Consider the following 25,986-nt stretch of genomic DNA (forward strand, 5'->3'; position numbering starts at 1 on the left):
TCTCCGAAGCAGCATCTCTCAGCTTTTGAACCTCAAAGACCTCGACATCTTCTGGTGAGGAGAAAACGTAAATCTCTCCAGCAGTACTCCAGTTTAAGCTTTGCCTGGTATCAGAGAGCATGCGCCAAACCCATTTCATGTACATTTGGCTTGATCTTCACAAAGCCCTGTGCTGCTATGGGAGAGGGTGGTATTTGATGCAGAATCCAGTCTTTCTCTATTTTGAAATTTGACCCCTTTTATTTCATACTATTTTTGTGATACTGTATTAGAGTACAGAGCAGACTGGGAAAGTCTTTTTAGATTTTTCTGTGAATTTGTCACAGAATGATCCTTAACTGAAACAAGCAGAAGTCTTCAGATAGTTTTGGAAATTCCCTAAAACATAGGTATTTTAAAATTACTTTCCATTACCCTGCCTACCATGTGAAATATTATATACTCTAATACTTCATTCTAAATATTAGAACCTTGGTTTTCTTTTTCATTTCCAAAGACCACTACATATAATTTTTTCAAGTGATTTATTTTAGCTTTCAGTCAGTTCCTTAAGTTAAAAAAATTTTAAGACATAATTTCCTATAGGACTGAAAAACTTCTCTTGCGTTTTTTGGGGTGGTGGTCATAGTGGTTTAGAATCTGCATATATATATATATATATATATATATATATATACATACATACATACACCATTTTTTTCTTGGAGAAAGACATAAAAGTCCATTATAATTTTTTATTATGTTTTTGATTTGTGATGTTTATTCCACTAAAAAAACCCAATTCAAATGAAAAAATTAAATGCAGGTCTTCAAACAAAAATGAAATAGCAATACCTTTTAAATTCATCATAGACTCATCACTTTTTATAACCCACACATGTTTTAGCATGTGTGGGTTCAATTTGTGCCTAACAAAGAACACGCAGTATTGATGGACAAATGCCAAGGTGGCTGACCTCTTGTTACAGGTTGTGGATTTGGTAGCTGTTATCTTTAAATAAATTCCTAAGTGCTTGGAGGTATTTGCATGCATAAAGGTGTGATTTTTAAGTAGTGTTCAAATAATTTTGGTATCCAAAACATGTGTTCATATAGTAGGAGCTTAAGGTTAACGAGGAGCTTAAACCTAATCATCTTTCTCGATTCATTTTCACTAAGAGGGCCAAAACGAATGGAAGTGTATCATTGAGCCATCTATCTTGTGAGCCTTCAGTATGTTTGATGTTTTACTTAGAGAATAACTTATAAAATTTTATTATTGCTTATTTCTAGTCTATAACCTCTTTGAATAGCTTGTATTTTCAATTTCAGACAAATTTCCTTCCATCTTAATAGCAGTATTTAAAAATGCTTTTTCTTTGGCATCAAGATTATTTCGGTTCATCAGAGTATTAGGATTGTAGTGGTAGAATTAGTATGGTTATGGAATTGTAATGGTAGAGTTCATTAGTACCAATTGTAGTGGTAGAATTAATATAGTTATGAAATGTTGGTTTTTTCCCCTTAACATCAACTTTTAACTTTCAAAAAGCAATAGTGTATTTTTGTTATTTCTGCAATGGTTGTATCTACTTTTCTAGACTAGGACTCTTCTGAGAGTGAAAAAATATGCTCTTAATTATGACAAGATGAAGCCTAAAAACTAGGGTATGAGGTCACCTGAAATATAAACTATTTAGCCATAGTTTTGATGTACTTCTAATTCTGTTTTAGAGTCTCATAATGGAAGTATATTATTATGCATAGGTCTTTTTTTAAATTAAACTATTTATTCTTTTTTTAAAAAATTCTTGTTCAAGTACAGTTTTCTGTCTTATATTCCCAGCCCTGCCTCCCCAGTGCTCCCCACCTCCCTCCCATTTCCACCCCCCACCTTAGTTATTGTCCATGTGTCCTTTATACTTGTTCATGTGAGTCCTTCCCCTTCCCCTGTGATTCTCTCCCCTCTCCCCTCTGGACCCTGTCAGCTTGTTCTGTATTTCAGTGTCTTTGGTCATATTTTAATGCATAGGTCTTAATTTTTTGTGTATCAGACTCACTTGTAAAGCTGCCTCAAAATGTACATTTATAATATTAAACATGATCAGAATCACAAGAGATTCTGATTTACTAAGTTTGTTGGGAATCTGTTTTGTTTTAGTTTCATTGTTTATTCAGATTCAAGGTTGAGTACTACAGATAAAAATGAATGATTCTCATTCACAAGCAAATGTAAAGAAGATAAATCCCATTTTTTATAGTCTATTGTTTATGACCATCCATGTGAAAATTTACTTCTCTAAATGGGATCTATTATTATCGAGAAGCTTTTATGTTATCTTTACTAAATTAAGTAAATGAATAATACATTGTAATTATGTACATTATTAACATTGTTATATCAAACATAAATATTATGACAACATTTACTACATAAAATACCCTTCAGTGACTTTTTCGTTTTTTCTGAGTAATTTTTTTAACTTGGGTTTTGCACTCAAAATTAGCTCACATATAGTATGTTCACTAGCTGTGAATATACTTTTAAAGAAGAAAGAGAAATTTGGTTGTTTATAGATTGTTTGAAGATAGTTTATTCTTCTTTTCAAATGGATGATTTCATTAAGTATTCATAAATGAGCTGGTGTTCTATAGTTGTTTTGTTGAGCTAATTTTAACAGATACGTAGGCACAGGAAAAGATACCTTTTTTCAGGGTTAATCACTAAGAAATAGAAAAAAATGAGAGAGGAATGGTAAATTTTATTTTCTGCAGAATCATTTGGGAGAGTGATTGCTCTCATGGGACCCCATTAATATTTAATCTGCTTACAGTTGTCTGTGAATTAAATTCTTACAGGTCATATTAAATTTCCCCCTAACTCTGAGTAAATGTTTCTTAAAGAATGCAGTACTATGTTTTTTTCATAATTTTCATTGAAATTGTTTCACAGTGATTAAGTTGCTTTAATAATAAAAGTGTTTAAAATTCTTAGGGGAAAAAAGTTCAGTAGAAATAATTTATCCACTTTTTTTTGTAGTGCATGGTAACCTAACAGTGTTACCTTCCCAAACTATAACCTTGGAGGTATTATTTTTTCTTTTCATTCATTCTTTCACTCAAGAAACATTTACTGGATACCTACTGAATGCCAAGTCAGGCATCATTCTCCGTATTTGAGAATCATTAGCGATCAAAACAAAAGCCCTTGCTGTCAGAGCTCACACTGCAGTTAGGGAAGGCAGACAATAAACCTAATAGGTAAACGATTAGGAGGTGAGTGCTATGGAAAACAGAGAGACCAGGCTAAAGAGGATTTTTCTGTTATTCGTAGGACTTGATTAACAGGATCACTTCCCTTACTGATAATAGGGGTATAGTTCGCTGTAGGTGTGTGAATCGCTTGCAGTTTGATTTATACGGGTGTGTCCCTTAATGTTCTTTTTTTTCTACCAGTTAGTCTAGGGCCATGTCTTCGCCCCTCTTAGTGTTCTTGTCAAATCACTATTTTTATTTCGGTATTTTAGTATTCATTGAGGTAATTTTGAGGTATAAACAGATAAACCTGATACTACTTTTTGAAGATCTTAGGGACTAATGTTCTATAACTAGTTCCCGTGGTTCCTCTTGCTGGCATAATTGATAAAGGTGGCCAGGTGCAAGTTGAATTGCTGATGTAAAAAAACAACATGATTAGCTTGAGAGGTCTTTTTTTTTGCGGTAAAGACCTAATAGTTTATGTATTTTGTATGTATTTGTTGCTTAAATAAGTGATATGACTTAAAAGCACTGGGGCCTTGATATGTTGTTTAACTATTATAATCATTTAAATATGGGCAATGGATAATGCCCTTGTTGGTATGACCCTTAGAACTAGACAATGTCATTATAAGTTGAATATATAAATATATATAAAGTCAGTGTGAAAAATTAATGAATTCTTACTCTCTTTAATACCTTTGGAAATATCAGAGATGATCACAGCTTTAAAATGTAATTTTTGGAGTAATTGGGTAATAACTAGAATAGCTCTGTGTTTGAAGTTTCTGCTTATGTACTGCTTTGTACTACTCTATTATATGTGTTTGGAAATTTGTAATATTGGAAAAATTTATAGGTAAGTGTAATGTTATAAAGACTAAACTAATGATTGGGAATATTGATGAAGGATTGAGATGAAACTATTATTCTTTTAAAGCCTTTTCCTGAAGAAAAGTTGCATATTACAATTGGTAGTATTGGCACAAAATATATGATTTGTTTTAATATTATTAGTTCATTATTAGTTCATTAAGACATTCAAAACATTTTTAGTTTTAATGAGTAAACAGTTTCATTAGGTGATTTTAAATGGACAGATTTTATTTTGCTGATAAAATTACAAATAATTATTGATTTTGTATATTTGCAAAACACAGTCGGTACTTAGAAGAATGAACTTACCTTTGTCATCCTTTTCCTTCTGTGCATTAGGGTACTGTGGAGCTGATATCAAGGCCCTGTGCACCGAAGCTGCTCTGATCGCCCTGAGGAGGCGCTACCCCCAGATCTATGCTAGCAGCCATAAACTGCAGCTAGACGTTTCCTCAATAGTGCTCAACGCCCAAGATTTTTATCATGCAATGCAGAATATTGTGCCTGCTTCCCAGCGTGCTGTCATGTCTTCAGGACATGCACTATCCCCCATCATAAGGCCACTGCTAGAAAGAAGCTTCAACAACATCCTAGCCGTCTTGCAAAAAGTGTTTCCTCATGCTGAAATTAGCCAGAGTGACAAGAAAGAAGGTACTATCAATTATTTTTTCATATTGTTAAAATGAAACAAGTACAGGCATAAAGAAATTTTGACTCTTTTGTATTTGCCATGAATTTAGAAAATACATCTTCGTCATTCACAACTGTGTATTCCAGGCCTGGCATGTTGCCTAGCATATGGTATAGTTGCCTAGTGAATGTTTATAAAAGGAACAAATGAATGTTTCTGCTTTTTATTTGCTCTTGGGACATTCTGACTGTCCTAACATAGGAGTATTATAATCTTTTGAGAAGTTGACTACACTAACAATGGCTTACATTTATTTTATTATTATAAAACCCTTGCATAAATTGTCATTTATTAATCCTCATAACAGTTCTGTAGTGTAGGTACTCTTATTTTGTAAAAGAAGAAACTGAGTGACTGAAGAAGGTAGTCATTTACATAGGGTCATTCAGCATGTTCTAGGGCTTACACAAGCCCAGGGACCCTGACTCCAGGGCCCATGCCCTGGAGGGTGGTGCTACAGGGATTCTACTCACCAAATATATTTTGTTGTGATTGGCAGGGCAGTGTGCAGTTTGCAGTCCAAAAATTTAATGGAGTAAATTTTTAGAGAGGGAGTAAATTAGACCTGCTTAGAAAAGGTATGGAATTCTCGTCTCAGGATTGTAGTTTGGATCTGAGATAAAAAACTTGAAAGCTGCCTTTAAAAATGTCACTCATTTAGAGGAAACTTTAGGTTCATATGTTAATCGAAGTAAGGCACATGAACTTTGAGGAAAAAGTAATGTGTTTTAATTATCTTCATTTCCCAGTTCCTATTACCCTGTTTAGCATGTGGTCTGTACCAAATAGAAAATTGTTCAGTGAATTATATTAACATTGATAATACCATATATAGTAAAAACCATCAATGTTCAGTGAATCTTGCTGTTCTAAATTTATTTTCTGGAAACTTTATTTTTTAGGGATGGATTCTCGTGAACTGTCACATGGATTACTCCATTTCTTTTTTTTTTAAATATATTTTATTGATTATACCATTACAGTTGTTCTATTCCCCCCCTTCATTCCCCTCCACCTGCACCCTCCCTCCCCCACCATTCTCCCCCCCTTAGTTTATAACCATGTGTCTCAAGTTCTTTGGATTCCATATTTCCCCCACTATTCTCGCCCTCCCCCCTATCTATTTTCTACCTACCATCTATGCTATTTTCTGTGCCTTCTCCCCCCTTCTCCCCCTCCCACTCCCCTGTTGCTAACCCTTCATGTGTTCTTCATTTCTATGGTTCCACTCCTGATCTAGCTGTCCTCTTGGTTTGCTTCTGTTTTAGGTGTGGTTGTTAATAACTGTGAGATTGCTATCCTTTCACTGTTCATATTTTTCATCTTTTTCTTAGATAAGTCCCTTTAGCATTTCATATAATAAGGGCTTGGTGATGATGAACTCCTTGAACTTGACCTTATCTGAGAAGCACTCTATCTGTCCTTCCATTCTAAATGAAAGTTTTGCTGGATAAGGCAATCTTGGCTGTAGGTCTTTGGATTTCATGACTTGGAATACTTCTTTCCAGCCCCTTCTTGCCTGTAAGGTCTCTTTAGAGAAATCCGCTGACAGTCTGATGGGTACTCCTTTGTAGGTGACTGTCCCCTTATCCCTTGCTGCTTCTAGGATTCTCTCCTTCATTTTCATCTTGGCTAATGTAATTATGATGTGCCTTGGTGTGTTCCTTCTTGGGTCCAACTTCTTTGGGACTCTCTGAGCTTCCTGGATTTCCTGGAAGTCTATTTCCTTTGCCAGACTGGGGAAGTTCTCCTTTATTATTTGTTCAAATAAGTTTTCCACTCGTGGCTGTTTCTCTCCCCCTTCTGGTACCCCTATAATCCGGATGTTGGAACGTTTAAAGATGTCCTGGAGGTTCCTAAGCCTCTCCTCATTTTTTTGAATTCTCATTTCTTCATTCCTTTCTGGTGGGATGTTTTGTTCTTCCTTCTGGTCCATTCCATTGATTTGAGTCCCAGTTTCCTTTCCATCACTATTGGTTTCCTGTGCATCTCCCTTCATTTCAATTAGTTTAGCCTTCATATGTTCCTCTAATTTGTGACTATAATCAACCAGTTCTGTGAGCATCCTGATAAACAGTGTCTTGAATTGTGCTTCTGAGAGGCTGGCAATTTCTCGGTCGCTTAGAGTTATTGGCTCTGGGACTTTGAGTTCTTCTTGTGCCATCTTTCGGGTTGTTCGTGCCTGTTCCATAGCAGGATCAGAGCCCTAAAGTGTTCACTAGAACAGGGCAACTAAGTCGCTGGGTTGTGACGCTGTATGTGGGGGCGGGGTCAAAGAGGGACTCTGGCGTCCCGTCTGCCGCCTGCCACCCCGGCCCTCACCGGTGCTGAAGGGCAACTAAGTCGCTGGGTTGTGACGCTGTATGTGGGGGCGGGGTCAAAGAGGGACTATGGCGTCCTGTCCGTGGCCTGCCGCCATGGCTCTCTCCCGGTGCCGCAGTTGCTGCCATCACCGGGCCCACGTGTTTTGTCCCACTGCACGCGAGTGTGCCACCGCTGTCAGCCCTCGACCCCTGGGGCCTGCGTGGTCTGTCTCACTGTGCGCGAATATGCGCCCGCGGTCTGCCCCGCACCCCAACTGGTTCCCGTCTGCCTGCGCACCTGGGTCGGGGGCCCTGTCCTGCCCGACCCTGCTCGCTGCTGGCTCCACCCCTCTTACCGTCCCCGTTGAACGGTTAGATGTAGTCGGACTTCTGTATAATTCAATTTTCTGTTCTTTGGTTGTGTCTTTGTTTCTCCAAACCTTTGTTGTATTCAAACTTGGTTGTGGGAGAAGGCACAGTGTTTCCACCTATGCCTCCATCTTGGCGGAAGTCCGGATTACTCCATTTCTTAAATTAGTTAAATAGGGAAGGGAATATGTATTTTATTATGTTTGAGCCAGGTACTTTGCCATAAGTCATACACTTTAATCTCTGGTTTTCATAACTGAGGATATGTATTCCCCCCCCCCAATTTTTTAATTTTTGAAAAACTTACATTCCCTTTTGAAAGTCATAAAAATCTTACATTCCCTTCTGAGAGATTATGAGAGCTGTTTTGTTTCCATTTGAGCATTTTTTACAGCATTATTATCTTTTTCTCTTACAATTTCTCTTCATAAGTATAGAGTGTGCTTTATTTCAAATATTTTTTTATGTACCAGTGGAGAAAGAAATCAAATTTTATTTGATTAATAAGAATTTTTTTAGTTATTTACATATATTATTCTGGTTTGTTTTGGACTTTTAATATTTTTCTTAGACAAGTATCTTTTCCTTGTGTATGAAATTATTACTCAAAAGATAATTCTTTTTCAGGTTGACTTTTACGATATTAGTTGTGCTAAATATTTAGCTTCTATTTTTTAAAAAGATTTTGTTTTTTTACTTTTAGAATGAGAAGTAAGGAGGGAGAAAGACAGGGAGGAACATCAGTGCATGGTTGCCTATTGCACTCCCCCTACTAGGGACCTGGCCCACAACCCAGGCATAAGCCCTAACCTGGAATTGAACTGATAACCCTTTGGTTTGCAGGCCAGCACTCAATTCACTGAGCCACAGGAGCCAGGGCAAATATTTAGCATTTAAAAGCCATGAAAATCACATCTGCCAGCATAAATCAGTGTCTTATTTTAAAAAGTATAATTTTCCCCCTTTTTGGGGAGGGAAGGGTATGATTTCTGTAAATCTTAATTTTTTCCCCCATTTCTCCTACACATGTAGCACTGGTTTTTATTGAATGAATTGATGGCACTTTTGTTAGGTATGTATGAAGTTCAGCTGTTAATATTTTGGTTGTAGTCCAGGTAAATTTTTAAGTAAACTCTCAATAGGGATTTCAGTTTCTGTTAGTCTATTGAACAGTAACGTAAGACCCACCTAGAGAGACCAATGTTACTTGAGTGCGTTTTAAAGATTGTCTTTGTTTCCATGGAATTCCAGACTCCTTTCTCAGCTAGTGTAGGTTTTCCTTGAAAAAGGTATATACGAGTATGTGTGTATGTACCAGGTGAAAAAATAAGGGTTAGTTTGTTAGATGTCACTTTTGTAAGAACTGGCCATAACTCCAGTGCTCTAAGCTTTTGGGGGGCATTTCTCCTGTTCTTTCATTTACAGCATATTCCTTTGTCTCCCCATTTTGGCTGCTTCTTTGTATTTGTCTCTGTGTGTTAGGTGGATCTGTTATGTCTTGGTAGAGTGGCCTTGTGTAGTAGGTGTCCTGTGGCTCAGTGGTGCAATCTCTTTGGTAAACTGAGCTAGGTGCTCCAGGAATATCCCGTGTGGGTTTTGTGAGCCCTCCTGTGGTAGCTCACTGCCGTGCGGGGGCTGATCCTGCAAAGCAGCATCTGCTCCAGCGGGGGCTGGTGCCTGCCCAGATCTCCCTCTGCTGTTTGCCGCTTGTGCAGCTGACCAGGTCATCCTGGTGGGGTCTGGGGCCAGCCACTGGGTATGTTGGTTCTGGGTCAAGTGCCCTATTAGTTATACTAGATATCATAGATGAAATGTACTGGTTTTGGTCAAAACTTAGAGGCCTTTGGTAAGTGGCTGGCTATTTTATGAGAGTGCCATTTCTTTTGTAGTCATTTTGTGATCAGTGAAATCTCCTAAATTATATCCTGTAACACTTAAGTAATTTGTAAAGGTGAAAGAATTACATTTGTTTCACTTATAAATTATTCAAAACATTTAGTTTGTCAATTTGCCTGCTCAATCTGTATTATTTGATAATTAGTTAATATCATTTGATTTTTAAAACAATTGTTTTTAGTTTTTGTAGAGCTAACTGACTAATATTAAAGGACTTTATAAGCCTTAGTCTTTGTGATATTTTTTCTTTGGACAGATATAGATACTCTAATTTTAGATGATAGTGAAGACGAGAATGCCCTGTCAATTTTTGAGTCCAGTTGTCACTCAGGATCACCAAAGAAACAGTCATCAGCTGCTGCTGTACATAAATCCTACCTTCATTTTACAATGTAAGTAATTTATATCAAATTTCTTTCCAGTTAGCATGATTTTTACTACTTTATGGTTAGAATTATGGTATATTTTTACTTATGTTTCTAACCTTGAGAACTCTGATTTTCTGTTTGGGTGTTTCAATTCTGAATCAATTACTGTGCACATATATATATATATTGTGTATGTTGTAGTGAATTGATTTTTGGGTCAACTGGAATGATTTTTTTTTCTCAGCTGATTGTGTGATTTTTATTTAAATGAGGGTAGAAGGAAGGGGGTTACCTTTAGAAAATCAACTCATGTGCCCAGTTTTATTGCTTTTTATTTGAACTATAATGAACAGAAGTGAAATATTTACCACAGTTGAGAATATTGTAATATATAATAAGATTCAGATGATATTTTAGGGACTCTAAGGGTACTAAAAAGATTTTGGATTAGAAATTGCACAGTAATTAAAAAAATAATTTTTGATTCTCCAAATTCCCATTAGTTTACACTTTCCTAATTTAAATGTTATGGTGTTTCTATTTACATTCACCTTTATCTATATCAGTGATTTTCAACTGGTGTGCCACAAGAATTTTTAAAACATGCAATACGTGACTGTTTAGTCAGGGGCACTGATCTCTTCCCTTAGATTGTCAAATAAAAAAATGACAACAGCCAACACAATAGCCATCCAGTGTGAAAGAATCAAAATTCTACCTTTTTTTTGTTAGATTGGCAAAAAATATATACATATTTTTTCATGTACCGTAGAGTTTTAGTAGTTTGTGTGTGTCATGAAATGAAAAAGGTTGAAAATCTCTGAACTATATCAAAGCAGCTTATGCTGTGTACTTTAACAGATAAACAATTTTAGTGTTAATCTAAGGGACTAAATTAAGGGACCAAATAGTTTTCAGATATTAATAGCATCATCACTTGCATTTACATAATTACCATGAAAGTAAAAGGACCATAATGCTCCAGTCAGGTAGGTCTAATCACACTTTTACTGAAAATGTTGGATTGGGTGTACTTTTAAGTACTTTTCCTTTTGACATATTTTGAACAACTTGAAGTTTCTCACATGTAGATTTTGGTAAGATGTTAATTTGATTATTTGCATTGATAACTCTTGTTTGTTTTTCATTAAAGAAAATGATACTAAATTACTTTCATTTATTTTTCTTTAACATCAAGCTCTTCTATTAGAAACTTTTTCTTTTACTCCAGGTTTTTAAAATTTTTGCCCTTTGGAAAGTTTTCTTAGACTATTTTAGTAATTTTACAGATCTGTTTCATTGATGATTAAGGGAAAGCCAAATAGTCATTGTTTTTCCCCACCTGGATAGCGTGTATGTGTATGTGTGTGTGTGTGTTTGTTATTTGTTTTGACAATTTTAGTTATTTAGATTTGAAATATATGAATGCAGAGCTAAGGAACTGTCAAAAGATTTATGTTCAAATTTTATAAGGTAGCTCTGTTTTCAGTAGAGTGTACAGAAATAGATTTTGATGTGAGAAAACTTCACATGTAATTTTGAGTTTGACTTTTCATTAAGAACTTTCTCTGCCAGTGATTTAATGGGTATCGCTGGTATACCTCATTTTGTTTTAGCCTTCCTGAAATTGGCTTAAATTAGCTTCCTTAACATAGCTTTCTAGTTCTGAATTGACTTTGAGACAGCTATATCCTGGAATAAGCTTTTTTTTTGTTGTAGATGCTTTGATAAATTTAATTTATTTACTTATCTACCCACTCTGTCAATTTTTATGTGTTTACTCTATGGCAGGCACTGTACTGGGTGTTGAAGACATAAGCGTGATTGAGATGTAATATAGTTCTTACTCTGGAGAAGTTCTTGTTACTAGATGACAAATATGATATGGCTAAAGTGTTATGAAAATAGAACTAAGAAGCTTTCATTGGGAAGTCCAGGAGGGCTTCACGGGAGATTCAGTGACATTTGCTGTGTTTTTGAGTATGCAGGGATAGGAGTTAGCATCTGAGGTTCATTACAAACTAGGTGTGTGGTATAGTACATGATAAACCTTGGAGCTTTATATGTGATAATTCATATATAAATAATCGCATAGCTAATTGGTAGTATCATGATTTTATAGACAATGAAACTGAAGCACCAAGTTAAGTAAATTGTCCATGATCCTGCCACTAGCAGGTGGCAGAACCAGGACCCATACTTTATTTCTCTCTCTTATACTATGTGGTTTTCAAATTGATTTCTGAGCTTAGTAGGTAGATAGGAAAATCTATTGCCTTTTTGGATAGGTTGAACAGTAATATTTTTTACACTTTCTAAGAAATAAACACTTTAGAATATAGACCTTTAGTAAGACCTACACATTTTTTGTTGTTGTTGTTGTTGTTGTTTGATTTGGGTTGGTTTGGCTCCCAGTGTTGGCCTCCCAGACCAGTACAAAAGAGGTGCTAGGCATACAGAGAGCAGGACTTTCATGCTGGTCTCCAGTAACACTAGCTTGGGTTTGCTGGTAGGGTTCTGTTTCTGGGAATAGTTTTTTAAAACAATGGTGAAACCTTTTATTTAGATTTAAGATGAAATATAAGTAAAGATATTTAAGGTCTGTCAGTCTGGCAGAGAAGCCTTATGATGGAAAATAAGCTTTCTTTCTTATTGTTTATTACCATAAGGGGATTAGAAACACAGCCTTCCAAGGTTTTCCAAATGAAAATAGCTTTGTTTTTTTTAAATTAGAAAGATAATATACTCTGTAGAAAATTCGAGTAATAAAGAAGAGCATAAAGAAGAAAATAAAAATTAAAGCCCAAGCATCTGAAGGTAATATTTGTTCAAGTTTTGGTGACCATACTTCCATATTCGTTCTATGCATACAGACAGACCTACATATTATTTTGTAGAAATTACATCCTCCTTTTAAGTTTTTTAATATATCTTGCTTTTTTGTCCACTATGTTGAGATTGTCATTTCATGTCAGAATGGGTTTGATATCATTCTTTTAAAATAGCTACACAGTACTTTATTTTTTGGATGTTCCTTTATTTATATAACCTTACTGATAAAAATTGAAGTTTTCAATTTTTCTCCTTTTATAAAACAGTGCTGTGATAGACATATTTCTAAGTATACATGTTTTTTCTTATTTTTTTTATCCTCACTCGAGGATATGTTTATTGATTTTTGAGAGAGAGAAAGGGAAAAGGAATGGTAGAAACATTGATGTGAGAAACATCAATAATTTGCGTCCTGTACACACCTTGACTGGGGATCAAACCCACAACCTAGGTATGTGCCCTGAGTGGGAATTGAACCCATAGCCTTTTGGTGTACAGAATGATGTTCCAACCAAATGAGCCACCCATCCAGGACTAAGAATCCAGGACACTCTTATACCATTATCTGATTTAGAGCTTAGAGTAAATTTAAAAATCTCTGATTACTATGTCACAGGGTATATATACATTTAAAAACTTGATACAAGTTGTTAAATTGCCTTTAATAAGCTCTGTACTGGTTTTTAAAATTGATTTAATTTGGTTTGGCTTTGGGAAAGGTTGTACCAATTTCATTTTCATCACTAATGTATGAGAGTATTATTTTTCCTATATCCTTGTCAATTCAGAGCATGGTTTGACTTTTTAAATCTTTGACAGCCAAATATATGAAAATACTATCTTCATGTTTATTTGAATCATTCACTTGTTTTACATATTAATTAATTAATTCAATTATTTTGTCAAAGTGCCCATCATGTGCCAGACATTGTCCTATGTACATACACTGTATCAGTGAGCAAGATGGGCTGTGGGCTCTCATTCAGCTTACATTTTAGATGGAGACAGACAATAATGCAATAAATGTAATAGATAAAATGTTAGAAGACAAGTACTATGGACAAAATGTAGAGAATGCTAAGAGGTAAGGGAATTCTTAGGAGTGAGATGAATTGCAGATATCTTGGTTATGCATTTTGGTATATATTTGACATAGTTGCCAAATTTAATTTTAGAAAATTATACTTTCCCCGCCACCTACTAATAATGGGTATTAAAGCTGATTTTTAATTTATCAATCTAACATGTAAAACCCATTTCTCATTATTTACATTTTCATAATTTTTCATCTGTTAATAACTACTAAATCTTTCTCAAGCCTAGATCACTCTTAAGCTTTAGAACCTGTCCAGCTGCCTATCTCCCTTTTGGGGCCTTAGATCTTTTAGTACATACTGATCTGTGCACCCCCCTTCTCTTCCTGAATCCTATGAGCTGCCATTATTTTGGTTGTCCTAACTAGAAGTGGACGCCATCCTGAGCTTCCTCTTCTTCCCTTCTGTATCTAGTCAGGGATCATATCCTGACTAAATAAAATAAGAAACATCTTATGTGGGGGCCCACAAAGTTCCCCCATCCACCACGGATGAAGGTGAAACTACCAAGACATGATCTGCTTGGGGAGGAGAGGTGGCCAGTCTCTCAGAGGAGAAAAGCCAAGAGCCCCTTCCTCAGTGGCTTTTATTGGATTGTAATACACAGGAATACAGGTGGTAAGGATCAAACAGTAGATAACATTTCAAAGAAATCTGAGGGCTTAGTCTGAGTCAGTGTCTGTCAGGTATGTGGGAGATATACTCATTTCCTGCTTGGACCCTTATATGAATGAAAGCACTCTTAGCAAAGCAGGCTTCATAGGACTTTGTGAATTCTTTCTTATGCCCAATCACCCCAGATCCCACTCTAGCTGGCAAGGGGCTGTACCACCTTCCCCATCATAGGTTTTTAGGCTTAAGTGGATTAGAGCCAGAAAGTGCTTCTCCCAGATGGAAATGGGGACTCGGGCTATGTCAGAATAGCCGGGGGTGAGGGCCCATCGCTCCCTCTTTGCTGCAGCCCCCTGAGTCCTTCCATGATGGCCTCCCAAGTGATCGTGTCTGGCTTAGGTTGCCCACCCCCTGAGGGGTTGTACCCGTCTCTGACTAACCAACCAAGCATTGAGGGCTGGGGGGAAGCAGAAGCAGTGCTTGCTGCCAGAGACAAGCCTTGTCTCCTTAGTGGCTCGCATTCCGAAGGTCGCTCACTCAGCCTTAGCCATGGGGGTCAGTTACAACTCCTGAAACCAGGCAGAGCTGTTCCCGACAGTCTTAGGTTGTTCCTTCTCACCTGACACTACTTGTCCAGACTGTCATTAACATTTCATGCTTGGGTTATTACAGCAAACCACTAACTGGTCGTATTTGTTCCTGTTTTGCCTTTTTTCAAAATCCCTCCCTGTACTGATAAACTGAGCTAGAATTAGCTTCTAAAAACATCTGTAAGATGAACATCTGTCATTTTCTCTGCTTAAGCATCTTAATACTTTCTCATTGTCTTCAGTGAACATTCAGATTTTTAACATGGCTTAACAAAGTCCTTCATAGCCTTTCATAGTCAGATTCTCCTTTCTGCTTCCTTTCCATAACTCCCCAGTATGTTTACTCTATTCCCCTAAAACCTTCAAAGAAGCTGGATGTATGAGCTATATCTGTTAGACCAAAGGACCAAGGCCTTTTTAGCCACTGGTGCTTTGTACATCCTATTTTTATTTCTTGGAATTTATCTTCTCGGCCTCCGGTCTGGTGGGTTTATATTTCGATAACACCGTTCCAGGAACGCCTTCTATGAGTTTCTAGTTGGGGTTTCTCAAAGCCCCTGCACTTAAACAGTGCTGCTTATTAAGCACACCGTATTACAGTAGTTTGTGTAATACTACTCCTTTTTTCACTAAATATCATTCAGTTATGAGCTCTATGGTAAAAGTGGTATTTTTGGATTACTAGAGCCAAGGCATTCGGCATAGGAAGCATTCTACAGTTGTTAAATGAATGAACCTTTTGAAAAATGTTATCTATTGATACCTTTTTTAAAATTGCTGCTTATGTCCTTTGCCCTTGAAGGTATTTTTTTGTTAACACTATACACATTAGCTTTTTATATAGGGCAAATTCCTGGTCTCATTTGGTTTGCCATTTGGTTATGGTTGTAATTTTTGAGTCAGAAAAGTTTGGAAATTTTTATGGATTAAATACATGAATTTTTTCATATTTATTTCTGTGTTAGAATTAATTTTACTTATTTTAAAAAATGAAGATCTGAATCCTCTCTATTTTGTTTTCAAATTAGAAGAGAAAGTTTATTTAGAAAGAGGAGGAAGGAACAGAAGCAGACATGCTCCCAGGAGAGAGCATGGTCTGGATCCTTCTTTGGGGTTTTAAAGGCTGGGAGCTTAGGAGAGGTCTTGGGAGGATCTCAATAGAATATTTATTGGCTTTATGCTGATTCAACAAAATGAGATTATTTCCCCCGACTTTATCCATCCTTGGGTGTGGTTGGCATTAACTGGTTTTCTGTCCTCTATATCCCTGAGTAGGGTGATTTAAGCTATTTACCCTTTGGTTGGGAGAAGTGTAAACCATTTATTATAAGTGTTCTTGATTAGGGAAGATAGGGTTTTGTGATTTATTAGATGTATGTACTGTTTGGCCATTTAACTATCTCAGTTTCCCTGTTTTACTTGTCCTGGCTCTCCAGCTTGTCTTATTCCCCCTCACCCCCCCCCCCCAGAGGCTTCCATCCCTGAAATCTTTTAGGGGTGATGAGGGAGACAGTCCGTCTTCAGTAACTGCTTCCTGCTGACTATGGTCCCTGCTTGATCTAAGGGAGTCATGGAAATGAGAATCTGAGACTGAAACTTAGAGGCTATTACTGATTCTTCCAAAGTAGGGGTGGGCTGGAATCCCCAAAGCATCCTCATTTTAAAATAAATTGTATCCAGAAGTTGGTAGCTGCTCCTGAGAGGGAGAGCACTGAGAGGAAGAACATGTTGAATCGCCCTATTTTAAACATTTATTTTATAATTCATCCCTGTTCCATTTATTTTTTATGCTTTATTTCAGTTTTTATGCTTTGTTTTCCAGGGTGCTTATTATCTTCCATTGATCCATGTTTCTTTTTTTAATGTATTCTACATTCTGTTTTGTTCTTCTGTTGTATAGTATGTTTCAGTTAAAATAGAAGACATCTTAACATGATGATGCCTAGGCTTTGTGATTGTATGGATCTGCATGAGAAATTGAAGTCAGTTGTACAGTCTTATACATGACCTCTCTGAGTCTTGGTTTCTTCATATGTTTGATAGGTGGAAACTATATATTTCATAGAATTGTTAAGAAAGTAAAACAAGAAGTTTTTATGAAGTGCTTATTCCTAAAACAGTTTTAAATATTCTGAGATTGGAGCTAACATATTTTTCCAAATTTTTCTTGATTATTCCTTTAGGTAATGTTGCATATAACTTTTAAATCTCCCTCTCTTTCTCAAATTCTTTTGGGATTTTGATTTGAAATTTTAAATGCATAAAATAAAACATTATAAAAATATATATTTATTTAACTTTAGTTGACTATAAAGGCATTAGAAAGAATTGACTTCTTTATAGTCAGGCTCATATTATATCCTGTACAGTTTTATACTTTCTTTAATATTTGTTCTTTTGCTGTTTGTATTTTTGCAGTTAAAATTGGATCTTCTTTCTTCTTTTATATAGATTCTTGATGGTGTTTTGGAAATCTTTGATTTCTCTATTTCCATTTTTTAAAGTAGTGTTATTATTTTTTTTAGTTTTATTTATTTATTTTTAGAGAGAAGGGAAAGGAAGGAGAAAGAAAGGGAAAGAAACACTGATGTGTGGTTGCCTCTCATGCCACCCCTACTGAGGACCTGGCTTGCAATCCAGGTGTGTGCCCTGACTGGGAATCAAACCAGTGACCCTTTGGTTTGCAGGTTCTCACTCAATCCATGTGAGCTACACCAGCCAGGGCTCTATTTCCATTTTTTGTCTTACTATGTTGCTGGTAGAGTTTGACAGTTACTAGGTCATTCTCTTGGACTTTCTAGTGTATAATCATCCTTTACAGGTAGCATTGTTTTCCCTATTTCTTTCTTTTAGTTCTATTTATTTGCTTTATTCTTATTTCACTACTTAGACTTTTCTCCGTTATCTATAGTGATCATATATAAAATTTATTTCATTTATTTGAGTTTCATCAGTATATTTTTTCTACATTTACCTTCTCTGGTGTAGGGGGTTAAATGTCATGTATTAGGGCAAAACAGGTTTTATTATTCTAAAAGAAAATTTGCTGCCACTGAAAAAGTCTTACATTTTTTTTCCTATTTAAAAAAATTATGGTTTAAAATACGTAAAATTTAACATTTTAACCATTTTTTTAAAAAGTGCTACATTTTGGGTATTCTTCAGATGTACCTTTTTATTAGAGAAGTAGGATTCTTAAAATTTGACCATGGATAATTATTGGTAATAACTGAATCACATTTAGTGATTAAAGCATTTTCCAAGTTCATGTATGTGGTGTGATATCCACGTATTTTTACTTTCTTTTAGAAGAGATTTTTATTCTTTTGTATCTTAGTTATTAATATGGTAAGAGAAATCAACATTTTAAAACTGATTAATGAAAAGGGATTCACTGTACTTAATCAGATAGGAATGTTCTATTAATGTAGAGTTAGTTACATTCTTTTAATATAAATATCTTGCCTAATATTTCATATTCATCTTCAGACTGTATGGTTTCAAAATAATTATTATGTCTTACATGTATTGCAGGTCACCATATCATCAGCCAACCTCTTACAGGCCAAGACTATTGCTATCTGGAGAACGAGGCTCAGGTCAAACTTCTCACCTTGCTCCAGCACTTTTGCATACTCTAGAAAAGTTCTCCGTGCACAGACTAGATCTCCCAGCACTTTATTCAGTTAGTGCCAAAACACCTGAAGAATCATGTGCACAGGTAGGTTTGTACCATATCAGAGCACTTCCACCTTTCTTATTGTTTACGTCTCTGTAGTATTTACATATACAATTCTTTCAAAGAACAATATTATGAATAATAACTTTTTGTTGCTTGTTAACATGATATTAAGTCAGAGGATCCTTTTGATGTGTAACATTTTCCAAAGTGAGCTTGTTTTTTTATTATACTTCATTCATTTCTGAATTTTGATATCCTATTTCTTATATTAAAGTTTAATTAAACAGTGGAAAGGGGGCTTCTTTGTCTTTTTCTGACTCTTTTCAAAGCTGGGGTTTCAGAGCCTTTCTCGACTTCTCTCTGTACTGAGAGCCTTATTACAGGAAGGGAAAAGATACCAGTTTGAGATGCCAGGACTTAAAATTTATATAGAAATATGATATCACTTTAAAAATTATATCTAATAGTATTAATAGTGAAAGTACGTTTGTTGTTTGATTTTTGATGTTTGATATTTGCTCGTTGTGAAGCAAAGTTGTAGTGGGGTGTTTATAGTTCCTGAGGTTTTAATATATAGCTGTGAGTTTATTTTAAGTTTGTCACGTGGTAGCTAGAGGTTAGGGGGTACGTTTGTTGATCCAAGGGATGGCGTCTTCACTATTTCTGTGTCTGTGACACAGTGCCCAGCTTCTAGTAAGTGCTCACTGAGTGTTTGAATACTGTTCCTTATAAATAAATTAGAAGAGTGTCACTTTTTACTTTGATATATATCCTACTTTTAGAGATTAGATGACTGGAGTAGTAACACTTAAGATCATTGTGTACAATTTTATTGTTTTTTTCAATTACCTTTGATAAATACTTAGTACATATTTATATACTATGTTATTGAAAACCATTCTCCATTTGTAGCAAGAAATATTTTTTAAACATTTAAAAGTATTTTTCAAAAAGTTTATAGTTTGATTTCATCTCACTTTTACTTGGTTCTTTGGGTATGAACATCCTAACAGCACTTTGCTACTTATAAAGCTCTATTTAAAGGAATTCTTTCCCCAAAACCCATGTATTTAATTTTTTTAAAAAAATCCTATATACCAGTAATTTGCTCCAATTTTTATACATTCAGTTCATTCTTGCTGTGTTTTCCAATAATGTTGATTTATATGTTTGCTTATATATTTCCTATTTAGTGAGGGCAAAGTTTGTATGCAAGTGAGACAGTTACTCACGGCCATTTAAAATATATCCAAGTGGTTTTATTTACAGGTAAATATAAATTAACAAAATTGACCCCAGAGGACAGAGAACCTAAACACATAAGACACTAGCTGTGGAAGAAGAAATTTAGTGTTAAAAAAGGCACTAAATTCAGATAGTTGCAGAGGTGAATTCTTTTAATCTTAAATGATAAGATCATTTTGACATTATTTAAACTGTTCCAAAGCATAGTAAAAGAAGGGAAAGCTGTAAAATGAACAAAAACAATAATGGTAAACTTTTGAAAGAAATACAAAGGAAACTGTAGACTAATCTCATGCAGACTGTAGTCATAAAGTAAATATTACAAATGGAATTTAGTGGCACATGAACAGAGTAATATCATATACCATTGTTAAGGCTTGCAAAACTGATTCATTTAGACAATGAGAGGTAACATTGGAATGGACACATTGAAGTTATTATTTGTGAAATGATTGGAAAACTTTATCAACTGAAAAAACTATTAGGGACAATAAGAGAATTCTGTAAGGTGGACACTGTCAAAGTTAATGTTTTAAAATCAATAGTATTCTTTTATATAAACAACAGCAAGTTAGAATTATAATGAAAGAAGATGTCCCATTTAAAATAGCAACTAAGTTTACCTAGGAATTAACTTAAACAGTTAATTTGCAGGGCCTAAAAGAAGAAATCTAAAACATTTATTTGAGGAGGACAGTTGAATTAATGAAAGACACGCTCTGTTTTTAATTATATACTACGATTCTAAGTGTGGCCTTAAATTGCACAGATAAAAATCTCAGCTGCTTTGCTGATTGGTTGTGGCCTTGGACAAGTCGCTTAACTTCTTTGAACCTTAATTTGGTAATCTATAAAATGAAAATAATTATACCACCTAAGTTGTGATAGTTTTTTTTGGCAGGGGGTGGTATTGTGATTATTAAAATAAGCTTATCCGGCCCTGGCTGGTGTGGCTTAGTGGATTGAATGCTGGCCTGTGAACCAAAGGGTGGCTGGTTCAATTCCCAGTCAGAGCACATGCTGGGCTGTGGGCCAGGTCCACAGTAGGGGGCGCATGAAAGGCAACCGCACACTGATATTTCTCTCCCCCTCTTTCTCCCTTCCTTCCCCTCTCTCTAAAAATAAATAAATAAATAAAATCTTAAAATAAAATAAGTTTATTCAATAGGCTTGGCATGAAGTACCCAACTAGCTCCTCTCACAACTAATGGCTGGTCAGACTCAAAATTGGAAAGCTTTTCTAACTTAATTTATAAATTAAGTGCAATCTCAATGATAATTCCTCCCAAATTTAAGAGAAGTAGAAAAAGGACTTTGTGTTTCTTGTAGATAATAAACAATGAGCATTGCATGGCTAATTCAAGAGGAAAAAGTATAGTGAGGGAGCCCTGATAGGATTTAAAAGATGTAATAGAACTAGAGTAATAAAGAATTTGTACCTGTGCAGGGATAGACAAAGTAATAAAACAAAAGAGATAATTCAGTTAGGCCTGTATAGAAATGAGAATTTAGTATTCGATGATGATGATGACGAGGATGATGAAATTTCCTATCAGTAGATAGAATAGATGGATTATTTAGTAAGTGGTCTTAGAAAAACTGGCTTGCTCAATGCAGGGAAAAGAAAAAACCAAACCAAACTAGGTTTCCTGCCTTTTTCCGTGGCCCAGAAACAAATCTAGATTGGCAATGGAAGTATAAATTGCACAGACTTAAAAGTGTTAGGAGAATTCACAGGGTCAGTACATTTATTATCTTGGAGATGAGAAAATAATTTCTAAGCAGTGAACAAAATCCAGAAAGCATTAAGATAGGATCAAATTTTAATTTATGCAATTTTAATTTACACACGGCAAAAATATTATTTAAATAAAATTAATAGTCATAACCTGGTAAAAAGTGTATTTGGAACACACATGTCAAGGATAATTTCCCTAAATATAAAAAGATGTTTCTGTCAGTAAGAAGAAATAGTAACTATCTAATATTAAAACTGGCAAAATAGAAGCATGCCATTTAGGGAAAAAAGCAAGTTTTATTTATTTATTTATTTATTTAGATTATTATTATTTTTAAATATATTTTATTGATTATACCATTACAGTTGTTCTGTTCCCCCCTTCATTCCCCTCCACCCTGCACACTCCCTCCCCCACCATTCTCCCGCCCTTAGTTTATAACCACATGTCTCAAGTTCTTTAGATTCTATATTTCCCCCACTATTCTCGCCCATCCCCCTATCTATTTTCTACCTACCATCTATGCTATTTTCTGTGCCTTCTCCCCCCTTCTCCTCCCCCCCCCATTTCTAACCCTCCATATGTTCTTCATTTCTATGGTTCCACTCCTGATCTAGCTGTCCTCTTGGTTTGCTTTTGTTTTAGGTGTGGTTGTTAATAACTGTGAGCTTGCTGTAATTTTACTCTTCATATTTTTCATCTTCTTTTTCTTATATAAGTCCCTTTAGCATTTCATATAATAAGGACTTGGTGATGATGAACTCCTTGAACTTGCCCTTATCTGAGAAGCACTTTATCTGTCCTTCCATTCTAAATGAAAGTTTTGCTGGATAAAGCAATCTTGGCTGTAGGTCTTTGGATTTCATGACTTGGAATACTTCTTTCCAGCCCCTTCTTGCCTGTAAGGTCTCTTTTGAGAAATCCGCTGACAGTCTGATGGGTACTCCTTTGTAGGTGACTGTCCCCTTATCCCTTGCTGCTTCTAGGATTCTCTCCTTCATTTTAGTCTTGGCTAATGTAATTATGATGTGCCTTGGTGTGTTCCTTCTTGGGTCCAACTTCTTTGGCACTCTCTGAGCTTCCTGGATTTCCTGGAAGTCTATTTCCTTTGCCAGACTGGGGAAGTTCTCCTTTATTATTTGTTCAAATAAGTTTTCCACTCGTGGCTGTTTCTTTCCCCCTTCTGGTACCCCTATAATCCGGATGTTGGAACGTTTAAAGATGTCCTGGAGGTTCCTAAGCCTCTCCTCATTTTTTTGAATTCTCATTTCTTCATTCCTTTCTGGTGGGATGTTTCGTTCTTCCTTCTGGTCCATTCCATTGATTTGAGTCCCAGTTTCCTTTCCATCACTATTGGTTTCCTGTGCATCTCCCTTCATTTCAATTAGTTTAGCCTTCATATGTTCCTCTAATCTGTGACTATAATCTACCAGTTCTGTGAGCATCCTGATAAATAGTGTCTTGAATTGTGCTTCTGAGAGGCTGGCAATTTCTCGGTCGCTTAGAGTTATTGGCTCTGGGACTTTGAGTTCTTCTTGCGCCATCTTTTGGGCTGTTCGTGCCTGTTCCGTAGCAGGATTGGAGCCCTAAAGTGTTCACTAGAGCAGGGCAACTCAGTCGCTGGGTTGTGATGCTGTATGTGGGGGCGCACAAGAGGGACTCTGGCGTCCCGTTTGCTGCCTGCCGCCGCTGCCCTCACCGGGCCCACGTGTTTCGTCTCACTGCAGGCCAGTGTGCCACCGCTGTCAGCCCTCGCCCCCTGGGGCCTGTGTGGTCCGTCTCACTGTGCACGAATGTGCGACCGCGGTCAGTCTGCCCTGCACCCCGACTGGTTCCGGGCTGCCTGTGCTCCTAGGTCGGGGGATCTGTCCTGCCCGACCCAGCTCCGCTGCTGGCTCCGCCTCTCTTACCATCCCGGTTGAACCGTTCGTAGTTGTCGGACTTCCGTATAATTCAGTTTTCTGGTCTTTGGGTGTGTCCTTGTTCTCCAAACCTTTGTTGTATTCAAACTTGGTTGTGGGAGAAGGCACAGTGTTTCCACCTATGCCTCCATCTTGGCGGAAGTGACCGAAAAAAGCAAGTTTTAAATCAGTGTATCTAAATACAGTCTTCTTTGTGTTAAAAAACTTAAACATTTTATATTCATGCTTATATATAAGTGGAAGTTTTATCTAAGAATGTCCCACAAAAAACCTATTAATAATAATTGCTTTGGCTTGGGGGAAGGGATTTGTAGGATTGGGGAAATAGATAAACTTTGTCATTGTAGTTTATACTCTGCTGTACTGTTTGGAATGCTTTTTTTCTTGTTACATGTATATTTGATAGTATCAAGCAAAATAAAGATAGAATCATGTTGAAAGAGGAACATTTTCAAAGTGAGAAGCTATTCTGTCTACTGTTGTTTCTTATGGCTAATATGTGCACATACTCACACATTACTGGCTTAGTTAGGTAAGGAAATACTTAGGAGGCATTGTCGCAAACTGTATGTTGATGTTACTGGGATCCTAGAATTTTTTTCCTGATACCTAGTTGGATCATTGGGCTGACCTTGCATTCTAACTGTGTACTCCTTGGTCTCTTCCACGTTTCTTGGCTTCCACTACTTTTTTTGGTCACGTGAGTGGAGAAGATAGTGAGAGGTGTCACTTGGTAGTGGAAAAAAGCAAAACCCCACCATTTATTGTTTTGGTTGTGTTGCACTGAATCTAATACGGAAAGACATCTTATCTTCTCTGCTTTCACCTGTAAGCAGCTGGGTTAGAAGTAGAGCTTAGAGTGTTTTCTTTGGTGACCACCACCTGGATGTCCAGTCTGCGGAGGAAGTGAGTCAGAATTTTGTAGTCATGGTAATTGAAGTTCAGACTTCCTCCGAGCACTGGCCAGAGACCAGTTGAACTGTCCTGGTTAATCTCTATTTGTATCTTTTTTAAAAAAATTATTGATTTGAGAGAGAGAGAGAAACATTAATTTGTTGTTCCACTTATATGTGCATTTGTTGGTTGGTTCTTGTATGTGCCCTGACTGAGGATTGAACCTTCATGTATGGGGACAGCATGCTAACCAACTGAGCTACCCGGCCAGGGCTGACTATTTGTATCTTAAGTGCATATTTAAAATTATTTAAAATTCATGAACATAATACTGTCTCTCTTTAAAAACTTTAAAAAGAAGCTATTATACAATGAAACTGAGGAACTTATTCTTAATTTGTAGACCTTGGCATGTCTGAGTATAAGTAGGCATAAGAGTTCTAAGAAAGAAAGTGCATGAGTCAGGTGCTGCAGTGCTGGGAAGGTTAAAAACCCATCTATACTTGTATTTTTCTCTTCTCTTCCTCTTCGCTTCGCTTTGCTTCAGAGCTAGTCCCCCTATAGGCAAGATTATCTTGAAATAGATGTGGAAGATAAGGATTCAGTCTGTGGCAAATTATTATCCTCTCCTCTTCTCCTTTCCTGGTCTCTAAGATACTTAATGTAAATTAAAATTGGTTACTAAATTCTGTAACATGAACAGGAAAGGTTATCTTAAAGGGAAGGAGTCCTACATCACCTTTAAATTGGCTGTATTGATATGTGAGATAAGATGGAAAGGGGAAACAACACTATTTGATATTTCTTTATACTATGGGAATCATGTTTAATTCTCTTTCTATTCTTTAAAATATATCTTCACACAAGCCTGCCTCAGCTATTGATTAATAATTTTTTTGATTAATAATTTTGATTAGGTGAAAAATGGTAGAGGAGTTAGTGTCCACTGTAGGATTTTCTCATTGTTTCTTAAGATTTAGTGAGCATGAGAATTTTCTGGGGGTGCTTATTAATATTTCTGATTCCCTGGCTCCACACCCATAGATTCTGATTCATTAAATTTGGGGTGAGCCCTAGGAATCTGTACTTTAAGTATCCCAGGTGTTACCATTTCTGTGTCTTCAGTAGATCCCGCTTTGAAGTGTAGTACTTTTGCTGATCACTGGATGCTAGCTAGACATTTATTACTGAAACAATTGCTAGAGTTCATAAAGTGGTTGTGTGTGTGGATGTGTGTGTATGTACATGTTCCTGAGCATTTCTTAGTCCTCCAAAAACTCGGGAAGGAGAATGGGAAACCCTGGTGTAGGCTGGAAGGTTATAGTTTTCTCATTAAGTTCACGATTGGTAAGTGAGCCTTCCAACAAGGCCAGAGATGTTAATATCCGTAGTAAAATATTTATTTGTATGAACACTCTTAAAAACAACTATGATTGCCCTCTTCTGAGATCTTCAAATGTATTTTTTTCTTTTGTTTATTTTGTTGACTTAGGCAAAAAGTGATTGTGCTATATTTTGTCTTTTTCATTGATACAGAAGTATGATTGAATTGATGAATTTATATATGGCCTGTCAAAGCTGTGGAACTTGGGTCCTATGTGATGTTACAAATAATTTTAAATGGTCAATAAGGTAT

General features: G+C 36.2%; 1 protein-coding gene across 5 annotated transcripts in view; it reads left to right on the plus strand.

Annotated features, from left to right (window-relative positions):
- ATAD2B (ATPase family AAA domain containing 2B) overlaps nucleotides 1-25,986 on the plus strand; it is a 137,158-nt gene that overhangs the window by 64,780 nt on the left and 46,392 nt on the right. For all 5 annotated transcript variants that reach the window (XM_037035451.1, XM_037035452.1, XM_037035453.1 and 2 more), the window contains exons 16-18: nucleotides 4,453-4,764; nucleotides 9,629-9,764; nucleotides 18,403-18,589. In XM_037035451.1, coding sequence (XP_036891346.1) covers nucleotides 4,453-4,764; nucleotides 9,629-9,764; nucleotides 18,403-18,589 — 635 coding nt within the window. The remainder of the gene's footprint in view (nucleotides 1-4,452; nucleotides 4,765-9,628; nucleotides 9,765-18,402; nucleotides 18,590-25,986) is intronic.

This window comes from Sturnira hondurensis, unplaced genomic scaffold, assembly GCF_014824575.4.
Source record: "Sturnira hondurensis isolate 20B ecotype Veracruz unplaced genomic scaffold, ASM1482457v3 Scaffold0022319, whole genome shotgun sequence".
In the NCBI taxonomy this organism is placed as follows: Eukaryota; Metazoa; Chordata; class Mammalia; order Chiroptera; family Phyllostomidae; genus Sturnira; species Sturnira hondurensis.